The sequence below is a fragment of the Phoca vitulina genome, unplaced genomic scaffold (genome assembly GCF_004348235.1).
Source record: "Phoca vitulina isolate PV1807 unplaced genomic scaffold, GSC_HSeal_1.0 scaffold4, whole genome shotgun sequence".
NCBI lineage: Eukaryota > Metazoa > Chordata > Mammalia > Carnivora > Phocidae > Phoca > Phoca vitulina.
Genome location: NW_022589707.1, coordinates 65,347,889 through 65,365,531, shown reverse-complemented (window position 1 = coordinate 65,365,531; position 17,643 = coordinate 65,347,889). Strand labels below are relative to the sequence as shown.

Here is a 17,643-nt window from a genome sequence, read left to right as displayed (position 1 = left end):
GTTATCTTTTGCAAAAAGATGGCCTCTGCTGGTACCTGTTGGTACCTCCCAGACTTTCGGTGACAATGCTTGCCACCTCCCAGAGGGAATGCCAAAATTTATAAATGGCAATTCATGAAGCAACCAAGAACATTTGAGTTCTTCTTGCACTATAAAGGACTGGAAGAGATGGCCTGGTATGCCTAGGACTGTCCTATTTTATGGTGGTTCACCACCATTGACTTGGTGAAATTATTGTACTGACTCCTTTTCATTCCCCAAAATATTCTAATTTGAATGGTATATTATATGCTTATTTTTCTAACTGTAAGGGAATCTTCCTCAGATTCCATCTGAAACATTTCCTTGTGATTTAATAGTATATGGCTAGCCTTTTAAGAGTTAGAAAACATTCTTACCAAAAACAATACTACCCCCCAACACATAGCTCATAACACAGCATATGGAAAACATCTTTTTATTGGTATCTTCTCTTCATAAGAAATAAAATTTCAAAAACCCTGCTAAGAAACTTAGTGCTAAGTTTCACCTGGGCTTTCATTGCTGTTGAGAATCATTATGTGTCACTGTTGAATCTTTGGAGTGATAGTTTTCAATCATAGTGTTACAATGACAAATCATGTCATAAGTAATTTTTTTTTTTTTTTGCCAGGGCCAATTAGAAAACTGGGTTTTGCAATTTAGTAGATTCTAGGTTTTCCCCATACTCACATCTTTCTCATTCATTGCATCTTGATATGGATTATTGCTTGGGACAAAAAGGAATAAAGTAACGGCAAATCCAGTGGGTTTTTTGGAATCTTCCACAAACTACTTTATCTACTGCACAATTCATAAGAAATGACCACTACTCACATGCTTGTAAAATACGCTTATAAATCCCATTCGTCACATCCCATTCGTCACATCCCACAAGCCCACCTTGATATTATTTTTTCTGAAAAATTGTGTGTGGTGCGTGTGCATGTGCGTGTGTGTGTGTGTATGTGTGTGTATTAGGGCCTGGAGTAGGGGAGGTGGATAGGGTCATAGATCCAAATCTGGATATGCCAGTGAACCATGGATATCACCGATTTTGTTTTTGTAAAGCGTACATATTGCACCTGCTGATTAAATTGTCACTCTCTAGAAAGCAAAAGCAGTGCTTTATATATCTGTGTAACCTCTGCTTTACTTAGTATTTGCCCATAAATAATGAGTAAATGCTCTTTTGATCTTCCCAATGTCCACTACTTTAAAATCTCCCTTTGCACAGTAACAGTTAAAATTTTTCTAAGTATAATATTGCTTGGTTTATACAATGTTAACAAACCACTAAACATTAGTATGTCTTCCCCTTTCTGCATTTGTTTTCATTTTAATGATACTTGCTTATAAAAATGTCAATTTTTATGTCCATATATGCTTATTAGAACAGAGTTCTACCCTAAACCAATACTCTAGCTTTCCCATGGAGCAATATTTACCATCATTTTAAAGTCTTTTAGCTGACTTCTCAGTTGTCACTCTCTTGAGAGTCAGGTTGGCATGGCTTCGTATTTATGTGGGTCATTTTCCTTAGCTACAAGAAAAAAATCCATGTAATTGTCTTAAATTATGCATTACCAATTTAAGGATGTTGAATATAATATGCTGTTCCTCTGGATAATGTGAAGTTCTGCTCTTTGAAGACTTTTTAGACTTAGTTAAGGTGTTAGTCAAATCTTTTTTGTGGTATGTTACAGAAGCCCCCCTCAAACTAATTTAATAAACAGAAATCCAACTCAAACTGATTTTTATTGACTCACAAAAGTGGGAAGTCCAGAGGTGGCCTTGGGATCATGCACAGCTAAATCTCCAAGGATGTTTTTCCCATTTCCTCTCTTTTCATCTTTCAGCTCTGCCTCCCTCTATGTATTGACCTCCTTTTCTCCTATGGCAAATGTGGACATTTTCCATATAGCTCGAAAGAGCCTGGCCCCCCACAGATACCTCCCAACGTCTGTATACAACTTCAAAGAAAATTCTAATTGGCTTTATTTGGGTCTTCTGTCCAGTCCAGCACTAGTTACTGGGCCAGAGGGATGGGCTACCCTGAGTACCACTGACTGGGTTGGATGATTCCAGTAGGATAGAAATGGTGGAGCAAAACTGACGGACAGCTGCAGAACCACTTAGAACTGAAGGATGACAGCCACAAAGGAGAGAAGGTGTGGTTACCAGAAGGACAAGGCTGGTGACACAAGCTGAGCAAAAGAGTAAAAACAAAAAACAAAAAAACAAAAAAACGACCTTAGTCTACTGTATTTCACCCTTCGACTTTTCAGGATGTGAAGATCCTACTTTCCCTATCTCTGCATTTTAAAAAATGTTCCTAGCAAATAATACAAATAACCCTCAACTAAAATTGTCCTTCCCCAAAGTCAGTTAGTTATTGCCCTCTAGCTCTGTCTGGAATCTCAGAGCGGTGTGCATGATGTGCAGATGTTCTGTTGACTGTCCCTGGCCAAGCAGTGAGTTATTGGTCACCAATCTGGCTGCCTTAGGCTCAACCCGTGAAGGAACTCCCTGTTCCATTGTTCTCTGAGCTTCTGTCAGAGAGAGGCGCAGGAGAGAATGTCTCCTTTGGGGACTGCACTGCTTTAGGAGCTCACTTGATGTGGACTTGGTTACTGGGGCCTGGGAATCAGCTTAGCACTGAGTAACCACAAGGTCCTGTCTGACAGGTTCAGGTTTTTTTTTTTTTTTTAAGATTTTATTTATTTGACAGAGAGAGACACAGCGAGAGAGAGAACACAAGCAGGGGAAGTGGGAGAGGGAGAAGCAGGCTCCCCGCAGAGCAGGGAGCCTGATGCGGGGCTCGATCCCAGGACCCTGGGATCGTGACCTGAGCCGAAGGCAGACGCTTAACGACTGAGCCACCCAGGCGCCCCAGGTACAGGTTTTTCTGGCAATTCATCTCCCATAAAAACCTGCTAGATGGCATGGATTTGATTCCTAGAAACGCTGAGAACTCTTAACCAAGGTGAGAAGTCTCTGGGCTATAATCTGAATCTAGGCTTTGACTTTGCAGTTCTAGTCTTTAAGCAACAGTCCAAGAGGATAGGACCCATTCAACCTAAGTGACTCCATTTGACTTCTGGTCTTGGTTAACATGAGAGAAAAGCTGGCCTTAGATATACCACCTGCTCTCAGGCAGTGACTAAGGGGTGGTTCTTTACTTGGAATGAGTCATTATCTCTGCTGGTCTCAGGATGTTCAGCAGGAAGTGATTTGGAGGGGTCTGGGATCAGTCTTATAGGATTGGTTACCAGCACAGAACCAGATTGATTAGGTTAGAATCCAAGCTCCTCTATTCACTAGGTGTGTGACCTTATGTAAGTCATTTGACTGTTCTGTGCCTTATTGTCCTCATCTATAAAGTGGACATAATTTTTCTTAGCTCACAGGGTTATCATAAGGATGAAATGAGTTAATATATAAAAGGGCTTAGAATGATGCCCGTCACATGGTAGGCTCTATTTAAGTGACATTTTTACCACTCTGTCCTCATTTTTTTTTCCTCTTCCAGATTCTAGTCTTATCTCCTGCAATGGTTTCCACCTTTGTACCTTCCTTTTGCTTACTTCAGCAGGGGACTTAGAATTCACTTTTCCTATTTTTCACGTGATTATCTCAACACCAATGAGCAGAAGGGAGAAGGGCATGAGGTATGACTGATTGACAGCCCCACAAAGCCCACATGTAACAGAGGAATCCCCAGAGGAAGGAGTGAGTGCTATAGACAAGGGGAATGGGAATGAGTATTGAGGGGTGAGAGAGAGGAGAGAGAGAGAGAGAGAGAGAAACCCTATCTCCTGTAGTTGTTATTACTACTTTATGAACTCATGTCTCAGGTTTAGTTCTCTAAACATAGAGCCTAAGAAAGGGATTCAGGTACATGTGATTTCTTGAATGATTGCTCTTTAGCAAAATTCTATGGAATAAGGGACTCAGGACAACAAAGGGACAAGAGCCAAGAAAAGATATGGTCTTGGGATGCCTGGGTGGCTCAGTCAGTTAAGTGTCTGCCTTCAGCTCAAATCATGAGGACATTGCTTTCATTTTTTTTTTTTCTTTCCAAATATAGTGTTTTTGGTGCAGTGAAGAAGGGGCTTGCAAAAAAATGTGTCTTCCATATTTCGGGTGTCAATTCAGTTCTGTATATTGGTCAAACTGTAGAGGTGAGTTGTCTTTATTTGAATTTTTATGTACTTTTTTTCCAGTTAACTTGCAAATACTATATTTCACTATATTTGGAGGATTATAAATTATTATATTTGCTTTATTAAAAATATAGCAAATCTGTTCATTGATGTTTCCTTGGATACAGGCTGATACTGGTTGTTTCCAACCAGTGTTGGTTCAAGCTAGGTCAACATTCATTCTGATTGGTGAGTACCTTACCATACTAGTTGTTGACTACTTTAAGTTTCAGCTCTAATGTACTCTAATAATGATAACCATTACCCAGTGAAGGGAGGTGTTTCATGTTGTTTTAGGAACTCCAGGAGTTTCTTATACACTAGCCTTGGGGTGAGGACATATTGAAATATGCCCAGGAACATTACTTTAACTTGCATTTCCTCAACTAATATAATCTATACTGACAGTTGCCATTCAGAACAGTGACTCCCTAGGACTGAACAAATTTTAATCATCTTTATATCCGTAATGTGTTTTTTTGGTATGTTATATGGTACTTACCAAAGCAGGGAAATGTACTAGAACTTTATAATAAGTTTCCAAAAAAGGCGAAATGAAAGCTTTCCTAGTGAACCCTAACTGTATAAGAAAACCCAATCTAGAATCTATGTTTATTTCTTAATTGAAGTGAAAAAAAAACCACATGAATTTTGCCTTCAATTCCCTGTTCTTTCAGGTACTATCAGGTATATTTAAATCATAATTGATTGTAGCAAAGAGCTTATAAACAAGTAACGGTTCATATATTCAGTATGAATGGGAAGCCAGGTTTCCATTTCATGTTCTGTCCTTGTAGCTTCATTTTACGGATGTACACTGGGGGTGGGGGCGATGGAATCTGCAAATGCTAGAACTCTGGTCTCCCTGCAAGCATTTGTTGTCTCTTTGATAAGGAGCTCCTTAACTCAACAAACCTCCCCCTGCTATCTGCATGCATCTTTACAGAAACGGCAGACTGAGGGATCTGCTCCTTTCTGTTGAGATACTGCCTGGAATGAGTTTAGAGGGAAAATACAGGGAAAAAAATAAGCCAGTGGCCTAATAGTTTACCAATCTGGAGATGAAGGACATTAAATGCTACATCCTTTTAGCAGCTCAGATTCTTTTCTAATATTGGTGATTGTTGTATTAATGGTAGTTTTACTGGAGTATATGATGATGTATGTTATACCGTTTTTCCATAACTTGTTAATTTGTATTTAAGAATCAAACTGCATGGTACTAGAAAAGATAAAAATATAAGAAATTATTGCTCTTCTATTAACTTAAAATATATTTCTTTTCATGCATTTCAGTTGACATGTTTGGATTCCTGATGCTTCTACTCATCATAATATTAATTGCAGTACTCATTTGGTATTGCTGCATCTTTCACTATTACCTGCAGGAGTATGTTCATTTTCTCCTTAGTAAGAATGCACTTGGGGATAATATCACTGAAGAGAATGCTAAGCTAGTTATCAGGAAATGTTTTACCTTTTTTATGTAATAAAAATAACATATCTATATGATAGGGGAAAAAAACGTTCAGAAGGTAACAGAAGATTATAAAATGAAAAGGAAAATTTAACTTGCCCACCCCCTACTCTACCTCTTACACCTCCTCCCCAGAAGTAATCCTTCTAGTATGATTCTAATGCAGTTCTTCTTTTGGTTACTTCCTATATTTGAACAATATGGTTATGACTCCTTCTCATGATTTATTAACTTCAGATGTTATCTATTGAGTCCCCAGAATGAAATCTGAAAATTTATCTTGCACTATCCATAGTCTTCTGTTATTTTGCTCTTAGTGGGTATTACCATTTCGTTATTTTTGAATTTTAACTATCATTTTTCATTCTTGGCTCTTAAGATTTCTAATATTTCTTCTATTGGTTATTGTTTCAACTTGATTGACTTGATTACTTTGAGTAATTGGTTTAGTGCTCTGTCCCTATATACCAAGTCTTCTCCCATTATTTAAATAAGAGAATTTGGAACTCTGTACTTCTGTCTATTCTTTCCTCCTTCTATCTCCTAAACTCTGTAAGCTTTCTCACTCATTTGACCTTTTTTTTTTTTAAGATTTTATTTATTTATTTGACAGAGGGAGACACACAGTGAGGGAGGCAACACAAGCAGGGGGAGTGGGAGAGGGAGAAGCAGGCTTCTAGCTGAGCAGGGAGCCCAATGCGGGGCTCGATCCCAGGACCCTGGGACCATGACCCGAGCCGAAGGCAGACACTTAACAACTAAGCCACCCAGGCACCCTCTCACTCATTTGACCTTATCAAGTATATAATGTTTACTTTCTGTTCTGTAACTATATCTTTATATCCTGAAATGCTTACTCTATAGTTTGAATCTAAAATTTTAAAAATAATAAACATAATTTTTAAAATCATGATTGTATAAATATTGCTCAGTAAAGACCAAACTGAAAATAGAAAATGTGATTCTATGTCATTAGCTATATTACTTGAAAGAGAATTATCTAGTGTCTGATCAAATAGATTCTCTTTTCTTACTCTCCATTTCTCAAAATCATGCTACATTTCATTTTGTTTCATGTTTACATTGTGACTTTCTTATACAGCTTTTGCATTTTCTAGGGTTTTAAATTACCTTCATTATTTCCTGTCAAGAAGGGTAGTCGTGTATATTTATTCCTATCACTGTGATCATTCATCTTAGTATTTGGAAAAATATTTTCATTTTCATCTTATAGACACTCTTCTAAAAGTCTGAGTTTTTTTCTAATTTATAAAAATTAGTTTCTTTTCAGGGCTCTACTGAGCTAAAATAATTTTTTGGATCCTGTATCTTCCTCTTTTTAGAATTCTTTTTTTCCCCTTTTACTGGAATATTCCTCAAGCAACTTTTTCAAAAGGAGTTCACAGAAGATATGTAAAGTGTTTCCATAGTCCATACATGTTGAGAAATTTTTCTCCATTTTCCTTTAGCCAGCAATGCATTACTTTCTTTCCTTATATTGTATACCTTTTCCGAGAAAGACCCATAGACAAGATAGAAAGACCCATAAATAAGGTAGGTGCATACTAATAGGCTCATCTGTAAGGAAAATATGCCCTATGAAAAGATAAAGATTAGCCAAATGTCCTGTTTGTTTACCTGAGACCTCCACTTTGTCTAGGACTTCATATTTTTTTTGGCTTTCAGATTTTATATCTTTTCCATATTAACAAACAAGAATAAAAGAAAACGTAAGATGGAAGATCATTTCTTATTCTTTACCTCTAGAACAAAATTATATCCAGAAGGAAGAACCAATAGGGTATATATTACATGTGTGGTAAGAAGTTGTGGCAAATACATTGTTCTTTTCTTTTTTATATTTTCTTCCCAGGATTCTGGCATCTTTAAAGTGTCATACCTTTTTTTGTACAGTGCTGAGTAAAGTGGCAAATTATGCCCACAAGAGAGTAGGGACCTGAGCAAACATACATCACTGAAGCTTCTTTTGTATGTAGTTTCAAAGGAAAACCCTGAAGCCTCTCAGCAAATACGGTCCAACAATTGTATTCAGTTCTGGTTAGCTCTGCTATTCACCCACCATCTCGTCCTTTTCAGTTTCCTTTAGAGATCTTCTAGATATTGTTAATTCAATGAACACTGTATACTGTTAGAAGAATTTGTCATATTAAGGACTTATTGCACTCCATAATCCAAAAATCCTGGTTGCATTCCAGAAATATTCATCTTTCATTTAAAAAATACCTTTGAATGACTAATGGAGCATCAAAATATTGATGACTACATTTGATCTAATATTCTTTTTATTCAGCAGATGTGATTTAAAAGTTAAAGCACTTTTAAAAGTTCCAAATGTTAAAGAATATAAATGTTTAACTGCTAATGTACTTAGTGCCTCCTTGACTCTCATCTATTTCAGCAAATATTTACTGAGTATTTATTATGCCCTAGGCAGTGTTGTTGTCACTAAAAAAAGATCACATCCTTACCTTCATGGTGAGGATATACTCTACTAAGGGGACACAGACAAGTCAAAAAGCAATCGTTAATTCTATTGCTAACTTATTGATATTTTTATTGATATTCCACTTATTTTAATTGTGTTTTTCTTAAACACTAAAATCCCCATGGTGGATACATAAAAGGAGAATTTAATTTAATAAACCAATAGTAATAAAAAGTTGCATAAATGCAGTCTAATGTAATGAAATACAGTTGACCCTTGAACAACACAAGTTTGAACTGTGTGAATCCACTTTTATGCAGATGTTTTTCAATTAATACAGTGCCGTACTGTAAATGTATTCTTCCTTATTTTCTTAATAACGTTTTATTTAGCTTACTTTGTTAGAGTACAGTACATATTACATATAACATGCAAAATATGTGTCAATCAACTATGTTATCAGTGAGGCTCAATAGTAGGTTCTTAGTAGTTAAGTTTGGGGGGGTCAAAAGTTATACATGAATTTTCAACCATGTGATTAGCACCTCTAATTCCCATGGTGTTCAAGGGTTAACTGTAATTTCAATGATAACCTTAACTATTCTGAACATAAACCTCATTAATTCTAAGTTCATCGTCATTTTGAACAGAGCTCAAGTCTGTGTTGCTGGAAGACCACGCACAGTTTATATTCACCGTGGGCCTACTGCTGGCAAGTGTTTTCATTTACTTGATGGGATGTCGCAGACCCTCAGTAACCCACAGATGGAAGTCTTGCCCTTACTTTTTTTTAGGCATCAAAATTAAAGTATGGGTAGAAAACACAAGAGCAGATTTCTTTGTTCTAATTTCTAAGACACATTCTTATGACCTCAATAGTTAGTCTAGGATGGGTAAAGCCACAATGTTGATAGAGAAGAGGTAAAAATTTCCAATCCAAATGGGATATTAATAGATTTCCCAGTTCCCCCAACTCCCACTCCACAAAAGCAATTCAACAAAAGTTGACCTTTGCCTTGAGGAATTAATTTACTTCATCTTACCTAGTTGGCTGACCCTCTATCCACTCTTCTCAACTTGATTATTTAAACTTTCCCTTACTTACAAAATTCAAATCTTGGCTTCCTTCAGCTCACCATGCATAGCTCCTGGGCAGGTCCTCCGACTCCCCTGCTACCCAGGCCTGGATCCTAGAACCCCAACTGGAGTCAGAACTGTACCCTCCCCACCTCCTTTCACCTGGGTAATTGGACCATAAAAAATTTTAGGTCAGAATATGGCTGAGGAAAGTGTTTTATAACTGAAATAGAACAACTACAAAGTGCTTCATAATTACTATTTAAAATAACTTTGGGGGGCATCCAGGTTTTTGTGCTGTTCTGGCCCTGTAGGACACAATACTAAATCTGAACAAGAAGCAGGGTGAACCTTGTAGGGGTAAGGATGAAAGGTCAAACACATACACATTCCATTGCCAACTCCTAGATCTTCTTATGTAAAAATTTTTTTTTTTTTTTTTTTGTAAACAGGATCGTGAGGTGTTCCAAAAAGCTATTTGAGTTGGGGAGCTGAAGTTCAGGGTGATTGCTGTTTCCTGGGGTTGAAATCAAACCGGAGGACTGCAGAGAATAGTTCTGTGTTTCAGTTTTTCTCCCTCCATTTAAAACTTCACAGCAAACTGGGCTAGGAGAAAAGCTTTGAAAAGAGCACAAGGTTGGGTTTTTATTTATTTTGGTAGAAACAGTTATCTATTCACAGATTGAGAACAATTAGTTACACTAGATTCATTGTAGGGACTACAATGTAATCAAATTAACAAGGCAGGATTATTTTCCATCCAAGTGAATAAACTGCAAACCCCGGGGGGAATGCTTGTATTAAAGCGTTGAGTAAAGGAGACAGGATTCTTCAAAAGGAATTGAAGATGGAAAAATGGGAGATAGTGGTGTCATAGAGATCAAAAAAGGAGGGTCTGAATATGGAGGGAGAGAGATACATGGGTGTTCTTTGGATTTACATATTGGGGAGTTACTGGTAACCTATTTGCATGTGATAGTCTAATGAGCATTTATTTGAGACATAGAATAAGTGGACTTCTGATTTATGGAAGAGGAAAATAAGTAACCTTATACACTCTGTATTATTTGACCATGATGCTCCTCACCCACAGTTGTTTTCCAGGAGTGGTGGTAATATGCCCCCCACTTAGTCCTTGGTCTATACTTCTCTAGCAAGTGAATTCAGAAGATGATTTGCTGGGATTATGGATTCATTGACCATCCACAGGTTTTCTGTCACTGGAGACAACTAGTCTTGTGGTCACCACAAAATATTTGACCTTTTCCTCTTTGTTAAATTCATACCCAAGCCGGTTAAGACCTTAAGTCTCTTGGAGCCCTAAATGTTAAAATCACAGTAATATTAAAATCTCAGAGTAGAGATCATATTGTTATTTACAAATATTTTGTATTTAGCATTTTAAAAATTGGTAAGTCATCATTGACTTTTCAGAAAGACTTTGTAAAGGTAAATTGATTTTCTTTTTTCATAGGATATGATGAATAGATAACTGGAAGAGATTTCCAGAGAGAGAAAGACGGTTTCTTCAATGGTAAGCTTCCCAGTTGTATTGTATGAATTGTCTGCATGCCTTTTCCCTCCTCCTATTAAGCAACTTTTAAGAAATGTAATCAGAGTTAATTAAGAAAGTAAGTTGAAACCAAATCTGTAAAATGTAAATGATTTTCAATGCCTGAAAACATGTAATAGAAGGCAGCAGAAAAAGGAGATATAACAGCTCCTCAGTCAGGCTGCCTTAGTTGAAATCTGGGCTTCATTGACTAAGTATGTCATATTGGACAACTAACTAAATCTGTCTCTGCTTTAGTTTACCCATTTGTTAATATTAGCTAATAATAGTGACTAAATCATTGGGTAGCTCTGAGGACAAAATGAGATTTTACAGGTAAAATTTTTAGAATTTTCCCCGACATTGTTACTACTGTTACCACCAGTGTTCCTAGAGTAGTCACAGAATCTTGGCACTTATATCTCAGGGTATAAAGGTCATCCTGCCCAAACCCTCATCCAGTGCGAGGACCCTCTTATCAACATCTCCAGCCTGTTGGATGATGAACAGCTTGCGACTGTCACTTGGATGGAAACAGTTACTAATTTGGCTTGGTGTGTGTGTGTGTATACCGCATGCAAAGTAATTCATGAATTTACAATGATTTCCTCTTGATTTTCTTTCACCTTAGTTTTCCCCTCCTCTCCCTTTCCCTCCCTGCCCTTCCCCTTCCTGCTCTTGTCTTTCTTCCTTTTTCCCTTTCTTCTTTCTCTCTTTTTCTTTCTTTCCTTCCTTCCTTCCTCCGTTCCTTCCTTCCTCCCTTCCTTCCTTCCATCCAGAAGCAGACTCATCAAAGAGGAACTTGATGATAATAGGATTGTTTTAAAATGTTTTATGTCTTCTCATGCTGCGTTGTTGTCTCACTTTTGTATCAGAACATTTCACTTTGAATCAAAATGCTATTGCAGGTGGGGGATTATTGCAGAAGAGCTTTCACTATACAGTTGACCCTATGATAATCATATAAAGACTTTAAGCGCATAATATAAAAGGCAATATTTAATGCTTTTTGGTTAGATATTGTGTTAAAAATAAAACAGTGAAACATTTAAAAAATTAGACCTGATATTCTAGTACAAAACTTCTATATGGCAACACCTTAAAATCTTAGAATAAGACATTAAAAACATACTAGCACAAATTATAGAACTACTTACAGATTCTTTTTCATATCGAATTAGTAGACTTAAAGAAAAGATAGTGAATTCTATTGAGAGAAAAGGAATTGACCAGGCTTGTTAAGACACAGGACTGTGAGGAGAGAGACATAAAGAGTAGGACTGGGACTGGGGAAGCTTTCGTTTGGGTGATGAGAAAGCATTTGAAGAAAGCAGCTGTCTTAAACTGGGTTCCCTGGTGAATAGGCTCCAAGGCAGAGATTGGCCTACAGGGCTTTACTGGGGAATGCTTGTAGGAATAACACTTGTAAGAGAGATAAACAGACTTGGGCAGGGGGAAGAGTTGAATCGTCATACGGTCACTACCTGGGACAATCTTAAGGTGAGCTCTGGAACCTGGATGGTGTCCCTAATTGAGGCACAGGAGCCCAAACCCCAAATCAACCATCCTTAGATGTGGGATGCTCTCTAAAAGGAGGCTTAGGGGCACCTGGGTGCCTCAGCCATTAAGTGTCTGCCTTCGGCTCAGGTCATGGTCCCGGGGTCCTGGGATCGAGCCCCGCATCGGGCTCCCTGCTCAGCGGGAAGCCTGCTTCTCCCTCTCCCACTCCCCCTGCTTGTGTTCCCTCTCTCGCTGTCTCTCTCTCTGTCAGATAAATAAATAAAATCTTTAAAAAATAAATAAATAAATAAAAGGAGGCTTAATGTGGAGTGAAGCGACTCCCTTTGAAGGCAATTCCAAAAAGAGCCTGGCAGCTGGAAGAATGAGTGCCTGATCCTGGAAGGGTGGGCTGGGCAGCGCACAGTAGCATCTACCACAGCAGTTGTCATTGGTTTGGGGGAATACTAAGAATAGTGATGCTGGGAAGACAGGACTTTGAAGTGTTCTACTGCTCATTAAGGGCACAATCCTCCTTCACCACTTAAATGCTTTCTATACAACCTAAGTAAATATTTACATTTCTTTTAATTCTATCTTTCCATTGTTATTGAATTGATGATGGTGATGATGGGGAGGATGATTTGACCCAATGCAGAGATTGGGTCAATGTGACCAGCTTTATTTTCAGGTTAAATAAATTTTGGAATGGGATTAGTTGTGATAGTGACTGAGAAGGGAAAGATACGTAAACTGATGATGGTAGGTTTACTCGAAAAAGAAGGTAATTGAAAAATGGGATGTCGGGCGCCTGGGTGGCTCAGTTGGTTAAACGACTGCCTTCGGCTCAGGTCATGATCCTGGAGTCCCGGGATCGAGTCCCGCATCGGGCTCCCTGCTCAGCAGGGAGTCTGCTTCTCCCTCTGACCCTCCCCCCTCTCATGTGCTCTCTCTCTCTCTCAAATAAATAAATAAAATCTTTAAAAAAAAAAAAAGAAAAAAAAGAAAAATGGGATGTCTTGAGGAAGTAGAAGCAAACAGATCTAAAGGGACAGAAACTGGGGGAGTAGATTGTGGCCAGAGAGTATAATCTCCTTCTAGAACATTGAGAGATGCAACAGTTTAGAAGACAGACTAGCAAACATTTTCTATAAAGGGCCAGATAGTAAATATTTTAGGCTTTTGGGGTCTTATCTTCTACTCAGCTTTGCTGTCATTGTGCAAAATCAGCCATAGACAATACATAAATGAATGTACATAACTATGTCCCAATAAAACTTTATTTACAAAAACATGCAGAGGGCCAGATTTGGTCTGAGTCATCGTTTGTGGACCCCTGGTTTAGATGACAAAAAAAGACCGCTGAATGGCTGTGTTTGACTAACTTGTTACACTGATTTGTGACTATATATATATATATATATATATTTTTTTTTTTTTAGAGAGAGAGAGAGACAGTGTGCACCCTAGCAGGAGAAGTGGGAGAGGGAGAGAGAATCTTTAGCGGGCTCCACGCTTAACGTGGAGACCAACAGGGGCTCTATTTCACAACCCTGAGATGAGATCATGACCTGAGCCAAAAATCAAGAGTCAGATGCTTAAATGACTGAACCACCCATGCACCACTGTGACAGTTTTTTTAAAGATACCAAATAAAATAGCCAAAGGAAGATACAAAGAGAAAGCTAGAATAAAGTAGCCACATGTAACTCATAACCCCATCCCTTCTGTCACACGCTTGATTATGCACAGCCTTTCACTTCATGATTTCCTAAGTTCTTCATGCTTCACATTTATATGCTTACTTTGGAAATAATCAGTTTTTGAGATAGAAGCAATGATTAATCCAACCAACATGTGCCACCCTGATAAATCCAAATGGGTTTCAACAAACGCATCATAAGAAGTAACTAATCTCATCGATAAGAAATGTAGCAGCAACCCAAAGGAATAGATTAGACTTCAGGAATACACGTGACAGGGAAGGGATCTTTCCACTTAATTTGTGTGATTTTTGACAAATCTTTTACCCTCCTATACTTTATTATGCAGCTATCTGATAAAAACACATTTGGTACTTTTCCAGAGTTTTGAAATCTATGTGACACATTTTAAACTCATTTGAAAATGATGTTCAGTGCCTTTTTGCAATAAGGCAGTATTTTTCACATCTAAGTAGCCACCCAGCCAAATCCACAAACAGGGATGTTATTAAGGAAAGCCTTTGTTGGGCTGTAGGGGAGAAGAGATGATCCTAACAATCACAATTGTACAGCCAGTAGAGATTTGCTTCAAAATTTCATTCACTCTTATAATTTCGGTGCCCAAGTAATTAAAAAGGAGAATGAGGAGAAGGCTTTATGTCTCTTAGCTGTCTTCTGGGAAACATATGCTGTTGAATTACGTATTAGGCATACCAGAGCCTAATGAGCAAATTGTGACTGATAATCAAGGAGAAAGTCTTAACCTGGGTGTCCTTCTGGTGGAGGAGAGGGCAGTTAAAAGGCTGAGGGTGAGTGGCAGAATGACAATAGCTTTGTTAACCTGACTCTGTAGATTAGATGATCATTGCCTGAAATGCCAGCGTCTGGTTGGCTGTAAGAAAATGCCTTTTTCTCCTTTCACTCACCAGTTTTTCTCCCTCCATTTAAATGGTAATTACACATTTGTAATGCACTGCAAGTGTGTCTAGTTTTACTCAGAATCCTCCAGGAGGGGCGCCTGGGTGGCTCAGTCGTTAAGCATCTGCCTTCGGCTCAGGTCATGATCCCAGGGTCCTGGGATCAAGCCCCGCATTGGGCTCCCTGCTCAGCGGGGAGCCTGCTTCTCCCTCTCCCACTCCCCCTGCTTGTGTTCCCTCTCTTGCTGTGTCTCTCTCTGTCAAATAAATAAATAAAATCTTTAAAAAAAAAAAAAAAAGAATCCTCCGGGAGCTCTAGAAACTAGTACTTTTATAACGACGGATACTTTTTTGGAGTTATTTCTTTGCTTGGGATGATTTTGTTTTTATTAATTTTCAACATTCACCTGCATTTTCCCCCTTCAAAACCAATAGGATTTTCCCAATCGAATAGTAGCATTGGCAAAATTGAATAATGACATTCAAGTCATGTAACATTAAATAATATCTGTATTTTAAGTATCTTTTAATTATCTTGGTAGTTACTGCATGCATGTTAATTTGGTATTGAGTATTGTTTTCTCATAAATAAGTCAGGCAATTTCTCGTAAAATCACCATCCCCTAATTATTCCTTTTCAAAATTATATTCTTGTATTCCTTTAAAATCTAATGGTTAATTCTGATACTGCATATTTCCTTTTCCCTCTCTTCTCTCTGTGCATGGCATTTAGTTCAGATTCATTTTGGCATTTATATCAGTACCCACTTATTTCTTTAGGTGTAGTATTTTATCTTGACCTTCCAAGCTGAATGCAGTAGAAGCACCAGGCAAAACATAATGATCTGGAGAAATTAATAAAGACAGTACTAAATATAGATCCCTCAGCATGTTCCTGACCTAGTGTTATTTACATAAACAATCATTTTCTACCAATAACTTATCTTTCTGATATCAAGATCATCTTAATGTAAAACTCCATCAAATTCTTGGAAGAACAAGCTTTTTTTTTGGACAAGTTATTTATAGGATTATGTAAGATTGTGTAGTCAATATGTAAAGAAAAAAGTTGACAAAATGTAACGCAGGAGTAACATTTTTTCTATAAATGTATACAGTGATGGTTCTATCAAAAGGTATCTAAATGAAATAGAACCACATAAATGAAACCCTGTGACTAATAAAATAATAATTATTATTATAATCAGAAAGGCAGTAGTATTTTTTTTTTTTCTTAAGGGACTCCTCCTAAAATATGACAAGTGCTTTTTTTGGTTGGTGGGGGCAGGGGAGTTAAGCAGTCAGGTTTGAAAGTTGCATCTGGAATTTATTAGCTGTGAGATCTAAGGTAAATAGCTTAACATCTCTGAGCTTTGATTTCTTTATGCATATAGGAATAATAATAATCATTTTGCAAAGAAGCTTAGGAATAATGTAGGAAAGCTCCTGAAATATAATATATAATCAACAAATGCTGGCTCTTGAGCAGGGAAAAGAGCCAGACAACATACCACCATCAAGTAGAAAGAGTCCAATCCCCAAACCAGCAAGCTCCTGGGTTCTGTTCTCTGCCCATCACCTGTTAGCTAGTTAATACTGAGCAAATTATTTAAATACTAAGTCTTCCTATCTAAAAGGGAAATAATAAAAGTATGAAAGTTGTGTGAGAAGTAACTTAAATACTGTATGTAAAGCACTTTTTTATAGTACCTGGCACCTAGTAAGTACTCAATAAAGGGTTCTATTATTGCATATTATAAGCCTATAATGTCACTATAGTTCTGTAGGCACTTGGGAACATGTAAAGGAACCTTAGAGGGTAACTTGAGACACTTTAAAATCTTTTAAGGAAGATAAGACCTTGAGATAAGTATAAGTTTCTATAGTATAAAATATAGTAGGTTCCATAATGGGGGTCCATAGGTACCTGAGAGATGAGTTAAAGTCTAGAGAACCTGTGTTTTCAGGATCAAGTAGTACTACATGGTGGCCATTGTTGCATCTCAGCTGAGTTTGAGGGTGGGCAGCATATCTACCGGCAGAGATTGGAGCTTGTTAGGGGGAGAATGTTTGGAAGAGGAAGCAGAATGTGCAATAAAGGTCACGAAAGTGAAAAAGCACAGATTATATGTGAGTTTTGGTTAGAAGGAGGAAGTTTTTATGTTGAATTTGTGGTAATAGCAAGTTTCTAATGCACGTAGACACTCCAGAGTTGAGAGCATGGTTGCAGAGAGCATCTGCCTCGCTCAGTCGGAGGAGCCCGCAACTCTTGATCTCAGGGTCGTGAGTTCGAGCCCCACGTTGGGTGTAGAGATTACTTAAATAAATAAAACTTAAAAAAAAAAAAGGACAGAGAGTTGGGAGCATGGGTGTGGCATGGAGGAAATTTGAGCTGGAGACCTAAATGAGGAAACAGTGTATATGTAGCCACGGGTGTGGGTGAAAATACTGTGGTGTGTGTCAAGAGAAGAACAGAAGGTCAAGGATGGCTCCTTTAGGACGGCCTTAATCTAGGATGTGGCAAGAAGATGGAGGAGCAACTCACACAGTGAGCAAACCAGGAGGTAGTAATGCTAAGGTGTAGAATAAGGGCAGTCAGAAGCACCACACACATGCCACAGGCAAGAGGTCTCCATACACATAGTCTGTTTTGTAAACTGCAGTCATGTTTTTATACTATTAAGATGTTTCAGGATACTGAATAGCACTTTGCTAAGTACTAGGCACTATGGTAGCTGAAAATAGATTATA

General features: G+C 37.9%; 1 protein-coding gene across 8 annotated transcripts in view; it reads left to right on the top strand.

Moving 5' to 3' along the window:
• LOC116631059 (claudin-12) overlaps positions 1–17,643 on the top strand; it is a 136,736-nt gene that overhangs the window by 65,635 nt on the left and 53,458 nt on the right. For 3 of the 8 annotated variants that reach the window (XM_032402211.1, XM_032402210.1, XM_032402212.1), the window contains exons 5-7: positions 4,109–4,202; positions 8,797–8,858; positions 10,698–10,757. In XM_032402211.1, coding sequence (XP_032258102.1) covers positions 4,109–4,202; positions 8,797–8,858; positions 10,698–10,715 — 174 coding nt within the window. In that variant the 3' untranslated portion in view covers positions 10,716–10,757. Of the gene's footprint in view, positions 1–4,108; positions 4,203–5,519; positions 5,614–8,796; positions 8,859–10,697; positions 10,758–17,643 lie in introns of all 8 variants that reach the window. The other 5 variants (XM_032402215.1, XM_032402214.1, XM_032402217.1 and 2 more) reach the window with 3 other exon arrangements.